General features: G+C 46.5%; 1 protein-coding gene across 1 annotated transcript in view; it reads right to left on the bottom strand.

Moving 5' to 3' along the window:
* Positions 1-540: 540 nt before the first annotated feature.
* Positions 541-26,618, bottom strand: part of DYM (dymeclin) — a 340,650-nt gene continuing 314,572 nt past the window's right edge. Inside the window, 1 exon segment of the mRNA XM_027576031.2 lies at positions 541-946. Within this exon segment, the coding sequence (XP_027431832.2) occupies positions 797-946 (150 nt within the window). The 3' untranslated portion in view covers positions 541-796.

Here is a 26,618-nt window from a genome sequence, read left to right on the forward strand (position 1 = left end):
TATTAATCAAATTGGTCTCCTTTTCTCCTATTAGTCTGGTTTAAGAAAAAAGATTGCTTTCAAAATGAAGCTTTTCTTTTCCCAATGATTAATATAGAGTAGATTAACTTAATTTGTGCTAGACTCCAATTTAATTCAGCTACAGCTCAGAGGCCAAATCCACAGAAAAGCTAATCTGAGCTTCATGAGAAGGAGCCATTTCTTTCTTTGAAAGATGCAGAGGATCTGATCTAAAGGCTTATATCCAACGGCCCGGGCATAGTGTTTATTAAATCATAGGCCCTCTGGAAGGCAACCCCTCATACATATGACTTCATTTCCTTACTAATTCCTGTCTCATCATCTTTTCAGATATTTCTCTATGTTGAACACACACACACACACACACACACACACACACACACACACACAGAGGACCAAAACAAAAATCTTGAACATGCAAAGAAAAAAATAGTATGTACTGGTGAAGTGTTATATGCCTAAGGCATCGAGTTCCTGGAAAAGCTCTAGATTTTTGGTTTAGAAATAAAACTGCATGTGGAATAGCAGGTTTTTACATTTATTATTATTGTGTGCCCCCCACCCCCTTTTTTTTGCACTACAATCTAAGCTGAGTGATCTACTGCCAACTGGCACCAATTCTCCAAATCCAAGCATGTAAGGGAAGCACGCCTGTGTGATCCTCTTTGCTAGAAGATACATCAGGCAATCTGTCTACTTCTGTTCCCCAGGAAGAAAATAACTGGAAGGGCTGCTCAGCTGGAGGGAGGTGAGGGTGGGAGATGGTGTCCTGCCCTCAGTCGGAATCCATTGTGAAGAGCTGGATGTCCTGTGGGTTCCAGTAGAGACCTACTGCTGAGTTGTAGACCAGAGACCACACATAGGGGATAAAAAACTCCTCGGGCTGCTCCTCTTCCACATATTTGAATTTCAATTCTGGAAATTTCTGCAACAAAAACAAGACGATTTTATAATCTCGCAGTTCCATGCAAAAGCAGTGCTGGGGTGTGCAGGGAGCCCACCTCCCTCACTGGTCACCAGGCCTGAGAGGTCTGGGGCTTTACCGGCCAGTCTGCAAATGACTCCTGAGAAAACGTGAAGTGTGTGGAGGAAAGACGAGTAAGCCCGTCAGTAGCTGTCTGCTGATGCTGGTCTGCTGAGCAGAGCAGGGACCCGAACAGGGGGAGGCAGGAGGACAAGTGTCAGAGTGGAAACGGGCCCTTCATGGGTGACAGACGGAGGGCTCGCAGAAAGACTATCTACTGGCCCAGCCGAGGGCTGGCTCTTCCTGAGAGACTTTGCTTTCAGGGCTGTGTCTCCTCAGAGATGAGAGCTTCCGCTCACAACTCCTCAGCCTGGACCCGCAGGGGCAGGCAGGCGTCCCTCGTGGAAGGCCGGGCGGGTGCCGGGGCAGCAGCTGCTCTGCGCAGGCCAGGGCCGCCTCCTCGGGGCCGTGGTGATGGCTGAGGCCTTGTGGAGGGAGGCCGGGGTGACTCCTTGCCGGGGCTCAGTTAAAGCTGCAGTCTGGCTCTGTGCGCGTAGCCAGGCGACCGGGCCTGCACTCTGCGGCCCGGCTGATAAGCAAGCACTGAAATAATCTGATGACTATGTGGACGAATGAAACAACCAACCATGTACTGAGGACCAGCGCTGTGCCAGGCGACAGCCACTGCTTTATGTACATTGTCTCATTCACAGTCTTCTGTTCACTGGACCGGCTGGGCGTCTGCAGGGGGCGGTGGCCAGGGGCCGGCCTGCCCTCACAGAAAGGGCGCTCTGGGGTGGGGGTGGGGGCAGCAGCAGCAATAGAACAATGAGAACAGATTAGTGAGAAAGACAGGAGACTCCAGGGCCCTGAGGGAGGCGGGGGGGGGGGGGGGGGGGGGGGGTGCAGCCAGGTGAAGAGGGAAGGGCGTCGCTCCTGCTGGACCAGGTAGACGCAAGGCCGGTGTGAGGCAGGGGCACAGCAGGCTGGAGGGCAGAGGTGGTGCTGGAGGTGCAAGGCGGGCTGGGGGAAGCACCAGCAAGCAGGGCCCAGACCCAGGAGGAAGGAGGGACACAGGAGCCGCATGAGGAGTCCTGGCCTCCACGTTAAGGTCCTGGAAGCCTTTGAAGGGTCTGAGAAGGGGGCTTGGTGAGAATGGCTCTGCGCAATGACCCCTCCAGTCACAGTGTGGAGAACAGAGGGCACGTAGCAGGGGTGGGGACAGGCCTGGACCAGGAGAGAGGCCAGTAGGCCTAAACGAAGAGGAAGGAGGGGGGTGGGCAGGAAAGCCACCCACTCATCCACCCATCCACCCAGTTGTAGGAATTTTATTTTTATTTATTTTTAAAGATTTATTTTATAGAAACACAGAAAGAATGCGTGCGTGGGGGGAGGGGCAGAGGGAGAGAGCAAATCCTCAAGCAGGCTCTCCGCTGAGCGTGGAGCCCGACACGGGCTCAATCCCCAGGACCCCGAAATCATGACCTGAGCCAAAATCAAGAGTTGACCGCTTAACCGCCTGAGCCACCCAGGTGCCCCTTGTAGGAATTTTAAAACAGCATTTTACAATAATTGAGACTCAACACCTAAGTGCTGGATCCAGAGTTCTAGACAGATGAGAGAAAGGCAGAGTAAGCAGGAGATGCTCCTGGCAAGGTGAGTTTTGAGTTAAATCCTGAAAATGTGTATAGGAATTCCTGAAAGAGGGTTACTCTCTCTGGTCATGGATGCAGTCCCCTCTGTTACAGCTTTAATGAAAACCAACTCTATTCCATGGCTCCAAAGGCATCATGTAAATATAGAATATACACAAATGGGATTTATAAGTGGCCCGAACTCCTGCATTACCTACTCCCACATCCTCCCTCACACTCTATGTACCCCACACTTCAGAGGCCTGTGTAGAAGGCCTCTGGCTTAATGAAAACCTCCGCCTTTTCGGACCACGAGTGTTTCGAATCAGTTGTTTATTGTCCTCAGTTGTAGGCTGCAAGTGTCCCAGGGTGCGGATGGCAGGGGCAGCGCCTGCCATTCGGAGGGAGCCTCCTCCCAGCGGGCTCTCCCGGGCCTTCTGGCGGACATGGTTTGGCCAGCTCAGGGAGACGGCGGCTGCCAGCACGTACTGTCGTGATTGGGATTCAGGCCCCCCCCACCTCCCAGCCCCACTCCGGCTGCTTCCGGCCTGGCCTGGGCTTCTCAGGGCTGAGGGAACAGAGTTCTTGGAGGTGGCAGTAAACCTCTGTCATGGAATCAGTTGTGCTGTCTTATAGGCTGCAACACAATGATACTCTTTCCCACGAGAAACCTGCGTTTGTAGCAACAGGGTGCGGCTGGAAGCTACTGGCAGCTGAGCGCACCCGGGCACCACGCTGTGGCCAGTCACCCCAAGGTCCGCCCAAGGCTGATACGGCCAACTCCGCTAATGGAAGGTGAAGCAGGGCCTGGAGAGGCCAAGCCGGTTCTAGGTCACATAGCCTGTGGGATGGAGTTGGGATTAAAGTGTAGGTCTGACTGGGTGGGAAAGTCAGTTTGAAAAGTGACAGAGCGTTGTGGCCACCCTAGTCCTTTGTCCTTCAGTTCAACTCTCCTAGGCTGCACTGCACGGGGCCCTTCAGGGACAGCGCTGTTCTCTCACTGCATGGCCCAGAACCCGGCTCACTACCGGTCCTTAAAAAAACAACCAAGCCACAGAGACATCATCATCAAGAATGAGGGACCGTGTCTGAAAAAGAAATTTACCCCCCAATAACAAGGATGAAAATCCTTGTTCTTAGAATGGTCTCAATCTTGAGAAAACTTCTCCCACTGACCCAGAGAGAAGTGAGGGGCTGGGGGGGGAGGGGATAGAATGGTGGCCCGAAAAGGTCAGAGCCCCCACATTGCCCCTTTCAGCTAGAATAACAACATCCTTCATTTCTAAGTGGTAATGTCGCCAATACGATGCACTTGTTGTTGTTAGAGGTAGAAATGACTAAAAGATGTGCAACCTTTTCTCTATCCAGTGACGTATTTGGGGGGTTTCCTATGAAGGCCTTAGGAAAGGGTGTCAGACAATCTGCACCAGGCTGCTCTCTGCCTCTCTGAGGGTGGAATGGGAAGGAGAACCAGAAAACCGACGGCTTGTGTAAGAACTCCTTCCAACTTAATTAAAGACGCTTAGGCTAGAGTCGCTCAGTGGCTGGCGCTAAGTTTTCCTGCCCTCATGATTTTGGGGAAATTCTGATGACTGTTCAGTGAGAGACGGTAATGAGTCCGAGCCTGCCCTTTGATCGTGCATGGGCAGATCTAGGAAAAGGCCAGTAGGAAAAGCACCTCAGCACCCCCATGACTATCCTTCCCACCACGTGATCAAACAGAGCTGAAAATGCCTTGTCTTCATTGTGGCTCAAGTTTATGTCAAAACAACAACCCATCTCTCACTCTTGTGGTAAATGTAGTCAACAGACTCTCAACAAAGTATGATACCCAGCGTGGCAAGACCATCTACTACATAGTACACAACAGTAGCTAACAGAACTGATCACCTATTATGTGGCAGGCAAGTTCAAACACTTTATATTTAGTCACTCATTTAATCCTTGAACAAACTAGGAAAAGCACTTGAAAGGCAAGCAGATAATTGAGTTTTAGCCCCATCTTTTTCCACAATTCATTCATTCAGCAAGTATTTACCGAAAGCCTACTCAAGTCATGAGCCCAGGACTAAAAATCGAGCTGAGTGACACACAATCCTAGCATTTAAGAGCTCAAAGTCCAGGCCTTGGGAGCTGGGTGACTTGGGACAAGGCTCATATCCTCACCAGGGCTCTTAAAACATAAAGTTTACTCTGAGATTTTGAATTTAACCAGCCCGTCTCCTTCACAGGTTTGTGACAAATCGAATGAGCTGGTGGCAGTCTCGAGGAGAGGGTAAATGTCGAAAGGTCCTGAGCTGCCCTGTGGGTTGACAAGAGATGGTTTTAAAGTCTAAGCCTCCCAACTGCTTAAAACCGAGACAAGCACGAGGTTGTGGCTGAGCTGCCCTGTGGCCTGAGAGCTTGTGGCTAACCGCGTGGAGGTCCAGTCGTGGCCCCTGCCCGTGCTGGGCTTGGACTGGATGCCTACTTCACATCGCTGGAGCGGGGGCCACTGGACACGGCGGAAGCAAAAGAGCAAGTCCAGACAGAGCAGCATGAATGCACTTCTAACCTGAACAGTGGACGCCACACACACACACACACACACACACACACACACACACACACACACACACCCCCAGCTGCCCTCTCCTCAAAGGAACAAGTGAGCATAGAGGTAGTATTCTTGGACTGGATGCCTACTTCACATCGCTGGAGCGGGGGCCACTGGACACGGCGGAAGCAAAAGAGCAAGTCCAGACAGAGCAGCATGAATGCACTTCTAACCTGAACAGTGGACGACACACACACACACACACACACACACACACACACACACACACACACACACACACACACACACACACACACACACACACACACACACACACACACACACACACACACACACACCCAGCTGCCCTCTCCTCAAAGGAACAAGTGAGCATAGAGGTAGTATTTCTTTGCTCAGAACTTCACACACACACACACACACACACACACACACACACACACACACACACACACACACACACACACACACACACACACCCAGCTGCCCTCTCCTCAAAGGAACAAGTGAGCATAGAGGTAGTATTTCTTTGCTCAGAACTTTTCACCGACACTTAAAAGGTTCAGACCAGAGGATAAACCATAAATAGCAGGAAAAAGAAGAGCATGTTCTCGAAAACTGGCTACACACATTGTGAAAGCACAAGGTAAAGAGCTTCCTTTTTCCTGCAATGAGTTGTTTTTAAGGTCCATTTTAAAAGGGCGAAATAATAGAAATTATCAAAGAGTTTTGGAAACACTCTTCAGTCAACCTGACTGAATGTGAATGTGCCTTCGCAGAACAAGCAGGGCTCAAGCTGCAGTGAATTTGCCCCCTTCTCAAATTTACCTGTCGGTCTCGCTAGAGAGAGCCAACATGGTTAGAGATTTAAATAGACATCTTAAAATTATGTGCTCCTCTAATAGGTCTTAGAACTCTTGAGAGCTAAGGAAAAGAAAGACAAAAGGTTTTATTTAGCACTAACGACACTGGGGACACATTTTGTCAGGATTCAGTCCAAGAAATGTCATAGTCTGAATGTCAGATCAACAACCTAGAAAAAGTCACTCTTTCCCTTATGTTCCTTTTCAAGCCTGTGGAGAACAATAATGCCATCCTGTGATGGCTGAGGGAAGTCCAACTTCCTCACTTGAGTGTCTTCATTCTGACTGGGCCGCCTGGGCCCTCCCAGACCTTCCCAGCTCCAACATCCGTCCACATGCCGCCCTCTAACCACAACTCCTCCCTGGAGTTCTCAGGCCCCCTCTGGGCTCTAGCCAGGGGCTGTTGGGTGGATGTACTTGAGGACCACAAAAGCTCTGGGAAAGCACAGGAGAGGCGCTGGGGATGTGAGGGCTTTGACTTGATAGTTATGGCAAGAACTCTCTGGAACAGGCTAGCGGAAGGCAGGGTACTGGTCACCTTGGGCCCAGGCTTTTGCCCCTTTCTTTCTGAGACAGTTGTCCTGTGACTCAGCTCAATAAGGAGAGAAAACCCCTCTCTCAAGCTCGGAGCTTGGTCTCAATCCAAAGCTACTTAAAACAATCCGGTTGTTTTGATTTTTGGAGCCAGAGGTAATGTTAGACTCTCAAGTTTGGCTGGAATGTTTTTATCAGCTCCAGTGAATCAACCCACCACAGTGGGACATCCGGACGCCCAGCCCAGAGACAAAGCAAAGGTCTGACTTGGTGATTGAGACTCGGGTATAAGAAGCAGACCAAAAACTTTAAAGACCATAAGTCTTTCTGCTGTCGGTCATGTGATTTGGTGAAAACCCACAGGAAGTTCAGTGAGCAGATGTAGGGCTCAAATGCAATAATTTTTATGACCACGAAAGTTCAATGGAGCTTTCCCCTTTTCACCGAAAGATGACAGAGATAGCACCAGAAACTCTAGCAAGCACCTGGCATGGCTCCAGAAATGTAGTGCAGTGTAAAATCAAATAGCTAAACAGCCCATTAGCAAGAATTCTTTAAAAGCCCACATTCAGCCTCTGAAGGGAGTTGTGAAGGGTGATGGTTGGGGGTGAGGCGCCTGTCACCACCAGCAGAGGGTGCGGGTTAGAAGGGGGGAGGGGGGCTCCTGGCAGCGGTGCACGCAGTGTTGGTGGTAGGCAGGTTCCGTGTAGATGAAAAGTAAACTGGTTTCAAGATCCTGTTATAAGACGGCAAGGTAAAAGAATTCACATACAATGGTTTTATCTGGGGGTGCATTTGGGGAGGATTCTCCAGCTCCCCTCCCTTTCTCTCCCTCATCTGCTACGGCTGCGCAACACCACGTCCTTCAGTGATGGGCCCTTCAAGTAAAGCCCGGTAAGCACCTGCTGTATCCGAGGCGCTGTGCTTGGGGCTGGGGAGGAGGGAAGAGGAAGAACTGGTGTTTCTCTACCAGGGGGTATAATTTGGTAGGAGTAAGAACAGAGGGGAGCATAGCACAAGATGGAAGGACAGCACCCCGGGAGGGCTCCCTCCCTGGTCCATCTGGCTAATCCCAGGATTGGAAGATGTTAGGTGGGCTTGGACAGCAAACTCCAGGAGAAATAGGAATAGACAAATCAGGAAGCATCTATATTCAGCTACATTACCGTCTGCACAAGCCCGGACTGCAGTCTCTTCCATGTGTAAGGGAATGAGTTACAAATGGACCAAACGTTATTACTTAACTGAGAAAAAGAAGACAGGCTCTGGTTGATGAATGACGGACACGCTGAAGGGGGAGTTCCAGTTCACGTCAGTTTTAAAATTAATGAAAAGCTAAATTCAAAATACAGAAAATTAGAAAGGGCTACTTATTGAAAGTTAGAAATTATGAGATATGAAGCTAAAATTACGAAGCCCACCATGAGGGTGGCTCAGCAGAGAGTCACAGCAGATCTGAGAGCACCGCGGCCGGCCAGGAGTGGGGGCCTCTCTAGCAAGCAAGTTACCACTTAAGAAGAGGGTGACAGGTGAGCAGGCACCTATCCTGGAAGCTCGGGCTGGGCCACCAACCACCTCTTGCTCAGGACAATAGCTTGTCACCTGAGTATCTGCAAGCGACACTAACAGCTTCTGTAACTGGTGGTCAAAAAACTTTTAGGAAAAAATAAGAGTAGAAGGCTGAACCCACACCTATGATGAGCTCTCCCTGAATTTACCATCACACCATCAGCCAGAATCTGAAACCCACTTGAGTGTGAAACCTGAGCAAATGTCCCTGGTTAGACCCTTCTGTTACAGATCCCAGGTTAAGGGGAATCACAGAAAGGAGGTCTTTAGTTTTAAATTTGTCTCTCTTTTCTGAGGGCTGGTGGGGTGGCACAAAGGAGAAGGAAGGACAGGTAGGCCCTCTTGCCGCAAGGGAAGTTGGAGAAAAGCCCTGACAGGCGGGTCCTAACCTGTAGGGACAGGGCTGGGGACAGGAAGGGGGCTGGCACTGCGTGTGGAGAGACTCCCAGGAGCCCAGAGCGCACCCTGGGGCCTGGCAAGTAGTGTGGGGCTAGCACACAGGGAAGACGGGGGGGGGTGGGGGGGGCGGACACGGGGAGGCGGGCCTCCAGGGCTGGGGTGACAAGCTCGCTCATTTGGTGAGAGAACAGGCTGGGAACTGATATTTGTAATTTAAAAGTCATTAGCTCCAAGGCAATAGTCCAGGTTGCTAAATGTGTAAACGCCTCAAGACTGACCTGCCTTATTGAGTCAAAGCACCTGTTTTGGAGGTGAATCAATTCCAGTTCAGGAGGCTGGGAGGGGGAGGACGGCTTGGTTCTAGGGTGGGAGATGAAGGGCCAAAGTGGAGCATTTACTGGCAGAACTTTTTTTGTTGAAAGCAGTCCCATGGCTGGGCTGGTGGCAGGACTTGCTTGTCCTTCGGTAGGGGCTCATCAGTTTGGATAGGACCCAGCTATCTGACCAGGAGAGTGCGATCCCAGAAAATAAATCTACTACTATTAGATAAAATTCTAAGTAGAGTATAAGCTCCAGGAGGACAGGGATTTTAATTTTTCCACTGATGTGTGCCCCAGTGCTTAGAATATTGCCAGGGGTTTAAGAACAGTTCGCTGAATAAATGAACAAATGCGTAAAAATCGTTGTTTGTAGAAAGACCCAGAGTTCTTGGGGCACCTGGGTAGCTCAGTCATTAAGCGTCTGCCTTCGGCTCAGGTCATGATCCCAGGGTCCTGGGATCGAGCCCCGCATCGGGCTCCCTGCTCGGCGGGGAGCTTGCTTCTCCCTCTCCCATTCCCCCTGCTTGTGTTCCCCCTCTCGCTGTGTCTCTCTCTGTCAAATAAATAAATAAAATCTTAAAAACAAACAAACAAAACCCCAGAGTTCTTTGGGGGTGAGGCACGGGGGAAGAGTTTGGGAAATGGAGTCCCGCACACTAGGTGAGTTAGTAATAACTCACTAATAGGAAGTTAGTAATAACTGCCTAAACTGAGTGAGCCAAATTAAGCCCATGTCGCTCTGAGAAGCAAATGAGCCGACTTACTGGGATCTGGGGGGCAATACTTCAAATCTAATAGATTCATTCACTTCTCAAATTGCCATGCTCCTTGCCTACCAGCCTTCTACCACGTCAGATTCTTGCTGGTAGAAAAATCCAGCTCACGGATAATGGATAATGTTGACATACATTAAATCAACATTAAAATTAAAATATGTTCAATGTTCATTAAACATTAAATATGTTCAATGCTCATTAAAATATGTTCAATGTTCAAATATGGTCAACACCATATTTTATATTTCAAAATATATCTAATTATGGAAAATGATGAACTCTTTGCATATAACTTACAGTCACAGACTAGAGATGCATAATATGTTAACAGAGACAAGTTCCAGTTTTAATCAGTTTTTTACTGTTTACTCTTGTCAAGGTCACGATATGGCCAGATGCCCTCAAAATAACACTTACGTCCTAAGTACTGTATCAGTGATAATCTTTCTTTACACTATTCTTTTTTCAGAATAATATGTGAACTAGGGGAGTGAGAGAGAGATACAGATTTGGAGAAAGATTCTGAATCATGTTTAGACAAATTCTAGCAAAACAAGGATCCTTGTTGAGTTTGAATGTCCATGCATGAGGAGTTACATGTGGATGACACATAGAGGACATAGGGATGTGGGGACAAGGGCAGGCAGGCGGCTTCACTGGCACACCCCAGCTCAGACTGGGGTGAGCTCGGGTGATTATGTCAGGCAAGAACACAGCCTTTGCCACAGTATGTCAAAGAGATACATGGAAAGACAATTCCAACTAAGACAAACTTGGAAAAGCTATCTCTAATCTCCTAGAGTTAACGTCTTTGAACATTCTTAGGATTTAAGTTATAAGCAAACGTGATAATTTTTCAAGACTACAGGGGCATCACCCATTCTTAGAAAAGTCATGCCTTCATTATTCCTTCCTTGGCAGGAAGTTAAAACTAGCCTCTGATAATCAACATTCCCATGTACCCATTATGGACGGGAGGATTTTTTTCCCCTCTGCTTATGGAAAGAACAAGCTATTCCAAGTGTTATGTGAGAAGCCCTGTGGTTGCTAAACCAATGATGTTTTCCTCAGTCTAGCTGGAGAAAATCCTACTTAAAAGCCACGATCCTAATGGCAAGCGTTTATCACCTAAAATTTGGATTCAGTACTTCCTATGACTGTACTTCCCAGTGACCCAAGCATGATCCACGAGGGGGGGTGGTGACCCAGATCTGTGACTTCTTGTCAAATGCCACAGTCTTGGCCCCGTGGTTATTCCAACATGAGTTGTCAATGAACTAAAAACACAAAATGAGATTTGTTCACTTCTGCATAGTCATTAGGATTAAAAAAGGGCATCAGGAAATCTAGAGGAAAGGAAACAGAAGCAGAATGCTCTAGAATGAGTCCTAATACTACTTTGTGCCAAAAAGCAGAATTTGGTATGAAGTGAGTCTTAGATTCCATTCAAGGATGGTTGTGTCCGGGAAGTTCCAAAATCATAAAAATGTGAGGTTAACTGATCTAGAAGATGGGATCCCCTATCTTCACAAAAAGACAGGTTGAGGTCAGTTAGAAAAATCCATATTACATTCCTGAACCTTATTTTTTTTTTTCTGAGCCTTAATTCTAAGAACTCATGGAATCACAGAATGTCAGCACTAGAGGACTAAACACCCCCCACTCCCACATAGTTACTTCTACTCCTTTAAAAAGAAGGTACAAATAGAACAACAAAAATCCTTATTAGTCCTAAGGTATACCAAGTTAAGACTACTGGATATGTTTACTTTCTAAAATAAGTTTACTTTTTAAAGAAATTGTTCTAATATAGTGAACATATACATTACCTCAGCCCTACACGCCTTCAAACTCAGGCTGTTCTTTGAGAAAGCAATTGACACTTCCCCCAGATTAAAAAAACGCCATTGAGAAATTAGCCGTGTTTTTAGCCCCGTGAGGTCAGTAGACATACTGACCACCATGAAGTGATGCACAAACTTGATTTGGTGTCATGTATCCCAGCGTGTTCTCTTGGTTTGTGCAACAGCTAGCAGGCGTGAGACGTTTAACTGGTTGAAAACCTCAAGACAGGAGCTAAGCAGTGAGTGCATCAGAGAGAACTAATCAAAACAGCTCATCTGATTTTTCTCCAGGAAAACATGAACAGGTAGAAGCAAACACAGAGCAAAGTGGGAGGTCGGGTAGGTCAGTGAGGGGGGATGAGAGAAAACACTAGCACAGTAGAGCTGTGACCGAGAGCTAGGACAGATAAAAGAAAAATAACATAGGGGAAACCTACCCTGCTCTATATTCAGCTATGTAAGAGAACTGAATGGTGTATAATCTCTCTCCAATTGGACTATCATAGTCGTATATAACTGAGAATTTATACCTGCTATGTTACAATCACAGGAGAACTAATAAAAAGGCCTGTATAGAAGATCTAGGGACTATAGGCTACATTTAATTATTTTTTTTATTTAGAAATTTTTTTTAAAGATTATTTGAGAGCGAGCGAGCAAGAGAGAGCATGAGCAGCGGGGAGAGGCAGATTCCCCACTGAGCAGGGAGCCCGACATGCGGCTCCATCCCAGGACCCTGGGATCGTGTCCTGAGCTGAAGGCAGACGCCTACCCGACTGAGCCACCAGGCACCCCAGGATATTTTATTTTATAGTTCAAAAAAAAGTGGTTGAGATTCAAACTTTCAAATTGTTTTAATTTTGAAAATTCAAACTCTGACCCTGTCCATCTTTAGCACCCCTAGATTTCAAAATTTAAAAATATCTACTAGCACATGAAAGAACCAAAGTCTGTATTTCCTTGACGCACCACACCGTACAGACGATGTAACGGCGCCTGCAGCCTCCACATTTCGGCTTCCCCTTCTCACTCCAGCTTCATCAACCAACAAGCCTCCTACGTGGGAAACCCTTGGGGCATGGCAAGTAGAAAGCAAAGTTCCTACTCTCAAGGGGCCGAAAATCTAGTAAGGAGACAAAGTATAAACGCACAAACTAAACACTGAAACAGCATCTCATTGTTAAACACCAAGAAGAGTCATACTGAAAGTGAGCTACTGCAGAGTTTCCAGCAGGGAGAGGTCATCTGGAACAGTCTTTCCGGAGGCAGCAGGACCCAGGCTGTAAGAACAGGTAGAAAAGAGGCAAGGAGGCCACTTCAAGGAAAAGCAAGGCAGGAAGGAAGAGTGGGTTCGGGGGCTGCATTAAGTGCGGGGGCAAATGGTGGGGGGGGTGGGGTGCTAAAGGTGGATAGGGTCAGAGTTTGAATTGTACTTTATTTTTCCTGGATTCTTCAGGCATTGGGAGGGGTGGCGAGGGAGGTAAGAGAGGTGGGGAAGGTCATTACGATGACTGGGTGGTGGGGGTGGTAGTGATGATGGTGGGGGTGTGTGTGTGTGTGTGCGTGCACACGAGCGCGCACGACGTTTCTCCAGACAAACCCCATCCATCTGCTCTCCCCTGCCAAAAGTCACGTTTGAGAAATGAGATCCACAGAGCAATAGCATCAGTAGCACCTGGGTAGGCACTTACTAAAAGGCAAATTCTTGGGCCTCAAATATTCCATGACTCAGGAAGGCAGAAATAAAAGAATGATCAGAGCGAAGAAGAATTTCAGTTTCGGAGCAGGAGCCGTACGTGGGAGTAAAAGTTCGGGATCTGGGAGGGCTGAGAGTGCAGATGGTTAAGGCATCCCCGACAACTGGAGTTGGAAAGCTTTAGACACCATCTAGACAGCTCCTTCATTTAGAACATGGGGAAACTGAGGCCTACAGTAACAGTGATTTATTTCAGGCCTCAAGGCTAAAATGTGGCAGAGATCGAACAAGAAATCAGTATTTGGGGCCACTGGCGAGGCTGACCCCCAGACACAGAGACTCAGAACCATCGGCATGGAGCCTGAGGACAAAGTGAAAGCCTTCGGCGATTAAAATAAATGGGAAAGGTCGGTGGAAAATGGTGCTTCAAAGAAAATCCAGTGGGTCCAAATTGTGTTAGGAACTTCCTAGCTTCCCTAGCATGCAATCATTTCACAAATAACTGACTGCTTTTATGCTCCTGTAGTCTATGTGCAAGGATGTGGACGTTAACAGGGGACAGACTGGAGTACAAAGCATCCGGAGCTCTGGCCAATCCACAGCAGCAATACTCTTTCTGGCCTGAAGTTCTAACGGGATTGTGTGTGCAGGATCCCACCTAACAGCTCAAGGCCAAGCTGTGCAGCTTCCCCAGACTCTGTGGGGGCTAAACAGGCAGGCTGTTCCAGCGCTTTGGGTATGTATTTTTAATTTTCCTTCTTGGACAAAGGTCTCCCTGCAGTGAGAATGGGAAGGCAAAGAGTATGATGAGCTGAAGGATGGAAAGGCTGGATGAGGAAATGGTCCCTTGAAGGGTTCCAAGATATACTCGGCGAGGGTGCACACAAGATGAGCGAACCGGCCCCCGGCAGCGGACGGCCCCAGGAACAGTGGCCCCGGACCATCAGGCGTGCACGGGCCCCCCCCACCAGCCTGGCCAGGGCGTGAGGGATGGGGAGGGCGGGAGGGGGACGGCCGAAGCAGACTTCAGTGTTTTTCAAGCCATGCCGGCCACGGTCCCGTTTCCTCTGCCATCATCCTGTTCCTGCTTTCCTGAGACAGAGGCAGGACCCTGAAGACAATTTGGAGAGACTTGAGAGCCAGAGTGTCCCAGGGTCCTTCTTTATTCTAGCGCTGCGAAACTAAGCAGAGCAACTCAACAGCTCACCGGAGAAAGAGTATTTTTCTTGTCAGTATTATGGCAGGAAAGAAAAACACTTCAGATGCTCGGCTTTCCAAAACCAACACAGAGAGGGGGTAATAAAGGACAGACAGGTGATGTGGTCACAGATCAAATACGCCCTGGATCTCAGGCCGCATGCTGCCGCGGAAGATCCTCCCAGAGAGGTGAAGACGTTACTATCTGTGGGCCGAAACAAACACCAAAGCTTCCATTTGTGAGAGCCTGTCCGCTGCCATTCTCGAATTCCATGTGTCCCCTTTCCTGTGCAAAAAGGCAGAGGTTTTATTTCATTCCTTAGTGTGTGAGAAGTTTAAAACTCGGCCCACCACATCTAAAAGGCTGGCCTCGGGGCAGGTTAGAAATGTAACTGCACAGACAGAAGCCCACATGATTTCAATGTTTTTCCATAATTTTCTTAAGAAGGGAACATTTCACAACTTTATGAATGAGCCACAACAGCATGGGCAGGTTAGAAGGTTGTTCGGAGTGGCAGAGCAGTGGAACCGAGCGGTAAGGCCAGGCCAGCCCAGGAGGGCGAGCGTGCACAGGAGGGGGGTGGGGGTGGGGGGGCGTGGGGGGAGGAGGGCCGCTCCTGGAGTCCCAAGTCTCATGGACGCCACTCATGTAGGGGGTCACGCAGGGTCACAAACCCGGGCCACGGTGGTCAGGAAAGGCAAGGCAAGGAAGCTGGGAGTTCAACTTGTTTCTCTTTTCTCAGAAGCAGTGGCTGTGTGTGCTGCAAATATGGGCAGAGGAGGTATAACTGCAAACATCAACTAAGGGCACTGGTCAGGGCCTCGGGAACCACAGTCGGAAAGCCGTGGCTGGCCCAGGCAAATGCTTTGCCCCCGTCCCTTCTGATTTCCTAGCTGACACAGACTGGAAGTTATAAAAGGCAGGCAGTTGGTACTTAATGCTCCTCATGGTAATGGCCACACTTACGGATTACTTGCAATGCAAATAAACACTGTGATAAGGAAGCATAAACTTTTAAGATTAATAATGTATCTCTGCCAACAAAGCTATGGATGGTATAATGGAGGAGAGATTCAGGATGTCTGAAATTTCAGACCTGGCTCCAACACTAATAAACTCGGACAAATCACGTCACCTCTCGGACACTTACTGCCTCATCTGTAAAGCATTACTGCTGACGAGGCTCACGTGGGGCTGGGGGCCCATCCAGCAGAGGGGAGCGATGGCCAGACGGGCCAGCACCTTGCTCTGCCCTGTTCAAGCCACACCACAGAAGGGCTCGGAAAGAGCCCATCTCCTGCCCTGTGACAAAGGTCATGAGCACAGGCAAACTGGGAAATAGAGGGACTCCTTCCTTCTCCATTTTGGTCTCCACCATGATCTTTCTTTTCAAATTGGTGCCCCAGAAGGCAAGCAAAACGTCTGTAGGTGAACCATTCGAAGATGTGCAGTCATTTCCAAAAAGGACAGTGGCTTAGCAGGAAGGAGTCTTGTGTCTTATAACATCAGCTCTAATTATTCCATATTTACATATTTGAATAAGAAAGATACATTGCTTATCTCTCCGTTTACTTCCAGGGACTAATCATGGATAACTCAATTTGTTAAATGCTGCAAGCATGAAAGTTAAATAAGACCGGAATTTACCTGGAAAATAGTCACAGAACATTTTAAAGGATATTTCTAAGGGAAATCCTAAATTTAAATAATCAATATATTAATGTTAGGATCTGGATATAGGAAACAAATAATAAAATGTTCTTTTATACTTGGAGTTTATTTAGAAAAGAGAATATAGGCGTATGTCTTATTTTTTGTTTAAAAAAAATCACAGTTTGGGATAAATAAGAAAACAAGGTGAAAACCATAAACTTTTCCTAAAGAGAAATACTGTGTGCTCAGCATGAGAGGGATGACATCTAAATTCTGGGCTTTTTTTTTTTTTTTTTTTAAGATTTTATTTATTTATTCATGAGAGACAGAGGGAGAGAGAGAGAGAGAGAGAGAAGCAGAAGGAGAAGCAGGCTCCCAAGGAGCAGGGAGCCCGATGCGGGACTCGATCCCAGGACCCTGGGATCATGACCTGAGCCGAAGGCAGACGCTTAACCATCTGAGCCACCCAGGCGCCCTAAATTCTGGGGCTTTTAAAATAGAGCTTTACTTTTAAAAGAGGCAGACTAAGGGAGAGCTGGGCTTATCAAAGAGTGAATGACATTGTTAATCATCTTTCCACGATTTCCCCATCCTGGTGAACACAAACACCTTCTGATGAGACAAAGCTTCTGATTCGACCCCTCCTGCAAGGTGACCCACTCATCTCTGTACCCTCCTTTCCTCTGTATTAATATTTACTTTTTGATTACAGCCACTGATGCTTTAACAGTTATGGTATTTTAACACAATGGTGGGATACAAAATAATGGTCTTCTTTGCCATCTGGCTGATGGGTCCCATCATTTGTTGTGACTATACCAAGACCCCAACCAAACGGCTGACCTGTGGCTGTTTTTCTGGCTGTTCTGGAGGTCAGGGCTGTGGCAGTGCGATAGGAGGTACAGGTGGGGGGCCACACGGAGCTGCAGTGCAGGGCCTTCGAAAGGCTGGGAGCCCAAGCTGAAGGTGTGCTCAGGACCATCGGAAGGCCTATTTCCCCCTGTTTCATTAGGGACAAGTGCCCACATACACAAAAGTAGAGAGAACAGTGTGCCCATCAACCAGCTACAAGTTATTGACTCAAGGTCACTCTTGCCTCATTTACCTCAAACTTCCCTCCTCGGAATTATTTCTGTGCTAATCCCAGACACATAATTTTATCCCTAAATATTAACCTATATATTATCAAACAGGTAAGAACTTTTTGCTTTTCTTTTAAGATACCCAATACATGACTAAATTAAGTTATAGAGTGATCTTTTGTATCATAAACGTGTTTTTAAAAAAAATGAAATATGGTCCCTGCTGCCCTTATGTAATGTTAATTACTTGGAGAGCTAATATGAATGCAAATGGAAAAAAGACTCACTAGGGGTGCCTGGGTGGCTCAGTCGGTTAAGCATCTGACTCTTGATTTCAGCTCAGGTCAGATGAGATCAGGTCTGGTGTCGGGCTCCACGCTCAGCATGGAGTGTGCTCGAGATTCTCTCTCCCTCTGCCTCTGGCCCTGCCCACCACACTCTTTCTCTCACTCTCTCTCTCTAAAATAAATAAATTTTTAAAAAAATAAAAAATCACTAAAAAACAATTCTTTAACATAACCTACTGTCAGAAGACACGATGTACTAACTGCCAGTTCTGACTTCAAGGGAGTCTGGGATGTGCACAGACAGATCCATGGGGCCTCCTAGTTTTATCTCTTGCCTCTCCTTCACATGAACCATCAAAGTGAACTCTCCGAGGTCCTCTGTACATTCCAGGTAATGCCCGCCTCCATGCCTTTTCTGAGACTGCTCTTTATGGACAACATGTCCTTCCTGCCACATTATCATGTCCTGCAGAGCTGGCTCAGATGCTTCCCCTCCTCTAGAGTCTTTCATGGTCCTGTCCAGCGCTTGGTGCCTGCCTGCCCTCCCTGTACATCTCCTACGAGGTGCCTGGACTGGAGAGAAGGCGGCTTCTCTTCCCATTTCAGGGAAGGCTTTGCTGATTAAGGAATGGTACCCCTTGCCAAGAGCTATGGTGGCTCAGGACAGAGAACAGAGACAGACCCCATGGACGAGAGCAGTTAGAAGAGGCTGATGAGGCAGTGGATGTAGGCGGGCCTGAAGGAGGGTGGGTGGGGTGGGAATGTATTCCAGGCAGAGGGAATTATTCAGAAGCCCAGCCAAGCAAGAAAAAAGTTTGAACCCTCACATCTAGTGACCTGAGGAGCTCCAGCAGCGAGGGGCACATGGGTACTGATGAAATCTAATCATGGTACTCTGTGGCTTAAATAATCCTCATGGTTCCTAGGGAAAACTCCAGGCAGAGAAAATACCAAAAACGAGAGGCACAAACGCTGAACCAAGGCGTTTATAACTTAGGCATTGAAATAAAACATCTACAAAAATAAGTGTAAGACAAGGTGGAAGTGTTAAGTATCCTGTTAAGTCCAGAGAAGGGAGAAATGGCATTAAATGAGTGCGTCAAGAAAGGCTTCAAGGAGGAGGTGGCAGTTGCATGGTGTGTAAACAATGGGCAGGATCTGGAGTGTGAGGGTGGGAGGAACAGCGTTTGGGGCAGAGGGAACAAGAGAAGAAAGGGCATGGAGGCAGAAAAGCACAAGGCTGCCCAAGGACCAGCTGGCTTCCAGGTTGCTTGGATAAGGGTAAGGGGACTAAGGGAGACTGATGTGAGGGCAGGTTCACAGCGACTTGCCAAGCCTGACTCTGGACTTTAGTCTGTGCAGAGAGCCACTGAGTCTGTGTGAGCACAGCAGCGAGCAGGAGCTCTGCATGTGCTTTTGCAGATTACTTGGGAAGCTCCATCTGGAGTGGGGGTGGGGAGCAGAGGGCTGGGAGGGGAGGGCAGGGGTCCAGGCAGCAGGGGTGAGGGCCTGAACCCAGGCCACAGCAGTGGGAACAGAGCAGTGGTGGCCAGGCCCTGGGGGGGAGCGGGGGGAAGGGAGCCTTGGCAGCTCATGATCCCAGGGTCCTGGGATCGAGCCCCGCGTCAGGCTCCCTGCTCAGTGGGGAGCCTGCTTTTCCCTCTGCCTCTGCTCCTCCCCCCAACTTGTGCACAGGCGCTGTCTCTCTCTCTTTCTCAGAGAGATAAAATCTTAAACAACAGCAACAACAACAAAAAACAACAAAAAACAAAAGAAGAAGGAAAGAAAGGAAGGGAAATCAGGGCTTGCAAGTGACAGGTCCAGAAATAAATCCAACAGTCTCCTCTGTTGATGGTCATATGTTTGGAGTTCAGGGAGCTTTGTTACTTTTGTTTTTCACTAGAAACAAAGGAGCAGACAAATAAAACTCGGTCTCCATCTCTGTCTGGCTCCTTACTAATGAGTCTTTATCTTGTGATATGGTTTCTTTGAGCCTATCCGCCTCTGGGAAAGGGCCTTGGCAGCACACTTCACCATGCCTTTGTGTTTAGCTCAGCAGCAGCTGCCGACCCAAGCCTCCCGCCCTGATAGCCTCGCAGCCCAGGTTAGGCAAGCTGTCTGCAAGGGCCATCAAAATTCTGCCCCTTCTGCCTTTCAAAGTTTGAAAAGGGGGAACGAGAGCCTGGGAGAAAGTCCCAGTACCTATTTCTGAAGGGAGACGTCCTGCTTAATTTTTTCCATGTCCCTCTTGTTCAGCAGCCTGGAAGTATTCGAGGGCAGTAACAATGGCAAGGGGCAAGGGCAGACTGATCGTCATCGACAGGCTTTCTGATCAGAGTCTAGGAAGTGCACCTTTCTCCCGCTCAAGTTCAGGACCTGCTGATGAATGCCCTGGTCAGTCCCCAGGCCTTGACTCTGGGATCTCTAAGGCCTGCAAATACACAGAGACTGATGCACAGTCCTCCTGCCTAAGTGGGAAGCCAGAAAACTGCCTCCCACATGTTGGGGGAAAACCAGCAAGCCCTTAAGATTCCAGGGATAAAAGTTAAAATGGATCGGACTCAAGGTGCCTCACAGGGCCCAGCGCGTCTCTCATGCACAGAACATACATGGATGGCCGTGCTGCTGGCCATGCGGCCTCCCCCCAGCTCCACTCCTGAATTAGCTGGAAACAAGACCCTTTGGGACACATTAGGGTAAGCGTTCCAGCTTAGAAAAACGGACTCTTTTTCAGAAATGTGCTCATAAACTTCATTCCTGGGGTTCTTCCCCATCATATTCCCTTCTCATTTCTGGAAATCAGGGATGGGGATGGAGTGGGTAATGGGAAGGAGGAGATTATAATAGACTTAGAAAGCCACTCAGGTACCCTGACTTCATCGAAGGGTAGAGGGCAACAATATACCCAAGTGGGAGCTTTCTGCATCTGGAATATTCTGTCACCACCCTCTTTTATTCATTTCTCAACTTCCCTTTCTCCAGCATGGCAAAGTCTTGATTTAACTAGAACCCTACTAATTGGGACTTTCACTAAAGAACACTTATTTTTAGAACACGGGGACAAATCAGAGAACGAGCAGTAAGTGCAGAAAAACAGAGCAAACTTCCACGGACCCCTCCCCCGGGATCCGTGTATACTCTGCATGACTTGCCACGCCTTGCATGGGCCTGTACTAGAACTCACATGAGAAGGACAATGGCAACACAGCAAAACTGTGAATTCTTCACAAAGGATAAAAAGCAACATGTTCCTCATCTACGCCTGAAGAATTTCTCTCTTACCATAAAAAGCCCAGGGAGTAAATTATACTGAAGTTGTAGTTTGTAAGTAAATGAGAATATAGACAGAACTAAGGAAAAAATGTAAGCGAAAGACACTGTATCCCAGAGCCAAGAAGCTGAATGTGGTTTACGATAGTCCCTGACCCAGAAGAGCTGCCGGGCTAGAGGACAGCCTTGACCACAGGGCATGATTCAAAGTACGAAGCGCTCTCAGAGCTGGGCTAATGAAGTGGGAGGGGAAGACTTTGCTGAAGTGTTGATAATTTCCAAATCCTGAGAGAAAGGGGGTAGTTTTGTTAGGGAGGAAGCACTTGAGACATCGGGGAAAAGTATGAACAGAGGCATGTATGTAAAAGCAACAGTGATGACTTTATCTTTAGAAGGGAGATAGTAAAACCAGTCATTCCCCAAGGGACAAGATGTTTTTATATTTTACTTCTTATAACCTGACAGTTTATGATTTACAAGCCTACACAGAACCTTAACATAAAACCATATACATCACAAACATTTTTATCAAACAACCGCAATGCCTAGAAAAGCAGCATTTTTAGGCAGATTCCAGCTTGGAAATATAAATTCTCTGATTTCAAAATGAGGGGTTTCATAAAGTGATTCACTGGTCAATAAGAATTAACGGCTGAGACTTCAATTATTTTAAATTACTTTTTTAAATTTCATTCCCCCCAAAGTCACTTGCTGCTTATAAAGAAAGTGCCTTTGAAAATAAACATGCAAAAATTTATATAAAATACATAATTCCAACTTTTGTGAGGCTCTCGATAGCAAACTCTATGATTTCACATTCCCTAAAGAAATTGTTAGCAGTAAGAAATTTTACATTCACTTTCTGAAGGCCACTCTGAATTTTCAGCTATGATCTATTTGATTAAATCCTACTTGAAAATTAAAAATAACACAAATCTCTACCAGACTGATAAGGGAATTTTTGGCCTTTCTGCTTATGCATAGAGAGGCTAACATATATTTGAGATCTCCAGCAAGAGTGTATTAAGTTCTATTAATAAATCTTCTGGGACACTGTGTTCCAAATATACATTTTTCCTTTTTAGACTTCTAAATCTGTAATTGAAATAAATCTAGTTTTAATTTTTCCCATGTTCAAAATTGTAGTTTCTTTACTTTCAAATGCTGTTTTGCAAATTCAAATCCTTGGTTGCTTATTATATATCTAGTATTAATCTATAGTCACAACTAAATATTGACTCTTAACAACACAGATGCCCAATCCCTATGGGTTGTTAAGCTACAAACACATTATTTTCTCAAAATTTTTACTTGAAGAATTTAAATTAGCTACAGTCTTATTTCTGAAAGTACCGAACTATTTAAGGTGTACTTAAAACTACTTGTTTAGCTAATCCATTGCTAGAGCCGAGAGAAGAACTCAAGAATACAAACTGTCTGACAGTGCTCACTCAAATCTCAAAGCCCTGCCTCGGATTCTTTGCACAGCATTATCACTAAAACACCCACACAGGCCTTGGGCCTTTATTTGAGAGAAAGCAGAGATATCATCGATTTTCCCACTCCCATTTGCGTTAAAACCATCACCTCTATCAACCCTGAAGTCCATACATTCATCAGCATAACCTCCTCTAACTCATACCGCCTTGATCCCCTCTCTCTTTCTCCTTTTTATAACAGTCCTTAAAAAACACACCGTAACACTTACCATCTTATTCAATTTTAAAGGTAGAATTCAGCAGTGTTATGGATATTCACATTGTTGTGAAAAATCTCAAGAACTCCTTCATGTTGCTAAATTGGAACTCGGTACCCACTTAACAGTCTCCCCTTCCCCTTACTCCTGGCAACTAACATTTTCTGTTTCTGTGAATCTGACTACTTTAGATATCTCGCATAAATGAAATCATCTGTCTTTTTAGACTGGCGTATTTCACTTCACATGATGACCTCAAAGTTCATGTCTGTTGTACCACAGGATAGGGTTTCCTTCCTTTTTAAGGCTGAAAAATATTCCACTGCATGTTATGTACCACATCTTGTTTATTCATTCAGCCACCTTCTGGCTACTGTGACTAGTGCTGCTAGGAACAAGGGTATGCAAATATCTCTTCAAGACCCTGCTTTCAATTCTTTTCAATCCCACAAGTGGGATTGCTGGATCATATGACAGTTATATTTTAAGTTTTTTGAGGAACCTCCAAACTATTTTCCATAGTGGTTGGACTATTTTACTATCCTACCAACAGTGCACAAGGGTTCCAATTTGTCCACATTCTCGCCAAAAATCTTTTTAAAATAGTAGCAATTATAATGGGTGTGCTGTTCTTTTGTTTTGTTTTGTTTTGTTTTTAAGTACACTCCATGCCCAGAGTGGAGCCCAACCTGGGGCCTGAACTTGCGACCCTGAGATCAAGACCTGAGCTAGAATCAAGATTTGGAGGTCTAACTGACTGGGCCACCCAGGCATCCAGGGTTGTTTTTTTCCTTAATTAAAAAAATTTTTTTTTAATTTCTATTATGTGTCTCATAGTTAAATAAAAGATACTATTCACTGAAGAAAAATTTTAAGAAAGGGACTCAAAAGTTATCATTTGTTCCACAATCCAAATATAACAACTATTAAACATTATTTTTTTGAGATACTTTTTTTTTTAAAGATTTTATTTATTTATTTGACAGAGAGAGACAGTGAGAGCAGGAACACAAGCAGGGGGAGTGGGAGAGGGAGAAGCAGGCTTCCCGCTGAGCAGGGAGCCTGATGTGGGACTCGATCCCAGGACCCTGGGATCATGACCTGAGCTGAAGGCAGATGCTTAACAACTGAGCCACCCAGGCGCCCTAAACATTTTGATAATATACTCCTCTAGCCCTTTTTTGGAGGGGGATAGATCCTATTTTAGGAGAGGGGAAATGGGAGGAATAATTTGATTTTCATGTGCAAATAGAATCAAAGAATCTTACATACTGATAAAAATATTTTTACCTTCATTGAAATCTCCTTAATGATTCATCACTTACCATACATACTTCATTCATTTTTTAAATAAAGGAGTCTTCATGGACTCCCACACTTTTTTGGCCCTTTCTTTTAACATTTTATTTATTTATTTGAGAGAGAGAGAGCACAAGCAGGGGGAGCAGCAGGCAAAGGGAGAGGGAGAAGCAGGCTCCCCACGGAGCAGGGAACCAGATGTGGGGCTCGATCCCAGAGCCCTGGGATCATGACCTGAGCCGAAGACTGAGTCACCCAGGTGCCCCTGGCCTTCTCTATTGTGAAGCACAACACACATGCAGAAAAGTTCACGAGCACAAATATATGATGATGAAATCAGCGTAAGGCAAGCATTCATGTCACCACCACTCGGGTCTGCAAGAATACTTCCACAGCCTCCCTGGTTACCACTATCCTGACATTTATGGTAATCACTTCCTTGCTCTTTTTTTATAATTGTACCACCTACATTTGAATTCCTTAACACTACAGTTGAGTTTTGCCTTTCCTTGAACTTCATATTAATGGAATTATAGTTATTATGTTATACCTGGATTCTTTCATTTAGCATTATACTCATGAGTTTCATACATACTGGGTTTGTGGTGGTTCACTCATTTGCACTGCTACACAGGACTCTATTGTTTGAATGTACCACAATTTATTAATTAATTCGACTGCTGATGGACTGGGTTCTGTCCAGGGTTTCACTATTATGAACAAGGATGCAATGGACATTTCCGTATGTACTGCCTGGCGCATAGGGGCCCACACTCAGGTCAGGTGTATGCGAGGAGTAGAGCAGAGCGCGCATGTGTTCAACTTTCGTGGACAGGCCAAACACTTTTCTACTGTTTGTACAATGTAGCTTTTTTTTTTTTTTTTTTTTTTTTAAGACTTCCAACAACCACACCAGCCCTGGTCTGTTGCTTTTTGTATCCCTGATCCTGCCCCTCTATCAAACCCTCACTGGAAACCGTTAAAGCCTCCTGTGGCCATCACACATGCATCCCGGCTAGCATGGCCTCCTGTACTCTGGTCACACTTGTACCATCACAACACCATGAAGAAACAACCATGCAATGCATGTCTACTGCACGCAGGGTCCCAGGTGAAGTGTCAGGGATAACAGAAAGGAAGGTGAGTCTCACTGGAGGCAGGATGCACTAAGCAGCTAGAAACTGGGGCAGGGGAGAGGAAGGGGTAGGGTGGTATGTGAATGCCTTGCAGAGGAAAGCTGATCTTGGTTGGGCCCTGAGGGAAGGACAGGCTGAGCAGACGAGCAGAGGCCATGGCTGGGAATGTGCATGCATGCTATGTTTAGAGAACAGGGAAGGATGAGTGTTACCCTCTAACAATGATCCGTGCCACCCTACGGCCACACAGGGGGCAGACTCTGTCTCCTTGGCTGCACGGGGGGCAGACTCTGTCTCCTCGGCCGCACGGGGGGCAGATTCTGTCTCCTGAACGGCCAGCAGAAGAGGAAGCTTGCAGCCAAATAAGATACATAACATAATAAAAACATTAAAGTCTGCCAAGTAAAAACATTGTGCTTAGTCACAAATGTGCATTCAAATACAACTCCAAAATATAGTTCTAAAAATATGTATGGTAGTAGGACACTGAGATGTGACCCTTCCAAGGCCCAGAAAGATCTGCAATGTCACTGTCACAGGCCACCCAGGACTCCAGAAGTGGCCCTTGCATTCTATTGGTCATAAAGGGGCAGGTCAGGGAAAGACTACTTGAATGAACACAAACACACCATCAACAGCCAGCAAAAACTCACGGCATCATCTTCCCATGTAAACAACAGCAAAGGGCCAATTACTACTAATAGCTGGACTTGCAAACTTTTTTGAGACTTCTCTGCTGGATGGCTTAGCCTGATCCTGGGGGTTACGGCACCCCCTGAATGCAGAAGTGAACAGTGATGAACACGGAGTCAGGAAACCTGGATCTGGGCCTGCACCTGCCCCTGCCGGCCTTGTGACCAGGGGCAGTGAGTCAATTCTCTTCACTTTCTCTACTCATAAAATAAAAGGCTGAAACAGGGTTTTCTAAACTATCTCTTACCTCTCTATTTTAGCAACTGATGCTGAGAGAAGGAACATTTTTTTGGCCACTTCCTTACGAATGAGGGAAGCTCATGCCTGGCTCCTCTGTAGCTTTCTTTAAACAACAAAACTTCCCACAAACCCTGAGACTTCAATGCTTGATGCCGTTCATGAGAAATGAATGAAGTCTAGAAAACACTGTTTAACACAGATTTTGTTAGCCTATGCTCCTGGAGGGGAGATATGAAGGACAAATCAAAACCACCAAAGACATGAACTAGAAGCCCTGGCACTTGGCTGCCTTTGTTAGACCTTCAATAATAACATGTGTGTGCTCTGCTGCTGAGGATAAGAGTGGAAAATTTAAAACAAGGAAGTAGCTTCTCCTATTTCCTCTCCAGGAGTGACTGCATTCCAAACCATCTGTTTTATTGGACTAGAAAGTGGTACACTTGTGAAATGGAGTCAGGTCAACTCTAATGGTGAAGATGAATACATCTGCATGGAATTGATAGGTCTTTTCATAAGTACATACACAAAAGTGTCTTTTGAAAAATCCTGAAATCAGGGAAAAATCCATAATAGCGAGTTTTCAGCTTCTGTATCCTGAGAACAGCATGTATCCTGAGGAGACCCGGGCACACAACAAAAGACGTAGTACAAGAAGTTGGTTATGGAAAGAGCAGAGCTTCAGAACTGAGAAACCTGGCTCAGGCTTACTTCACAACACAGAACTTTCTAGATGGAGTGACAGGTGAATTAAATAACTTAGTCCTGCCAGAGCTACTGATGTGAGTACAAAAAATAGTGAATAAACTGTAAATTGTTATAAATCAAGTCATATTTCCAAGTTACCATTTAAAAAGTATCTTCCTATAATTCCCTCCAAACTAAAATGTCAA

The sequence above is a fragment of the Zalophus californianus genome, chromosome 14 (genome assembly GCF_009762305.2).
Source record: "Zalophus californianus isolate mZalCal1 chromosome 14, mZalCal1.pri.v2, whole genome shotgun sequence".
NCBI classification, from domain to species: Eukaryota; Metazoa; Chordata; class Mammalia; order Carnivora; family Otariidae; genus Zalophus; species Zalophus californianus.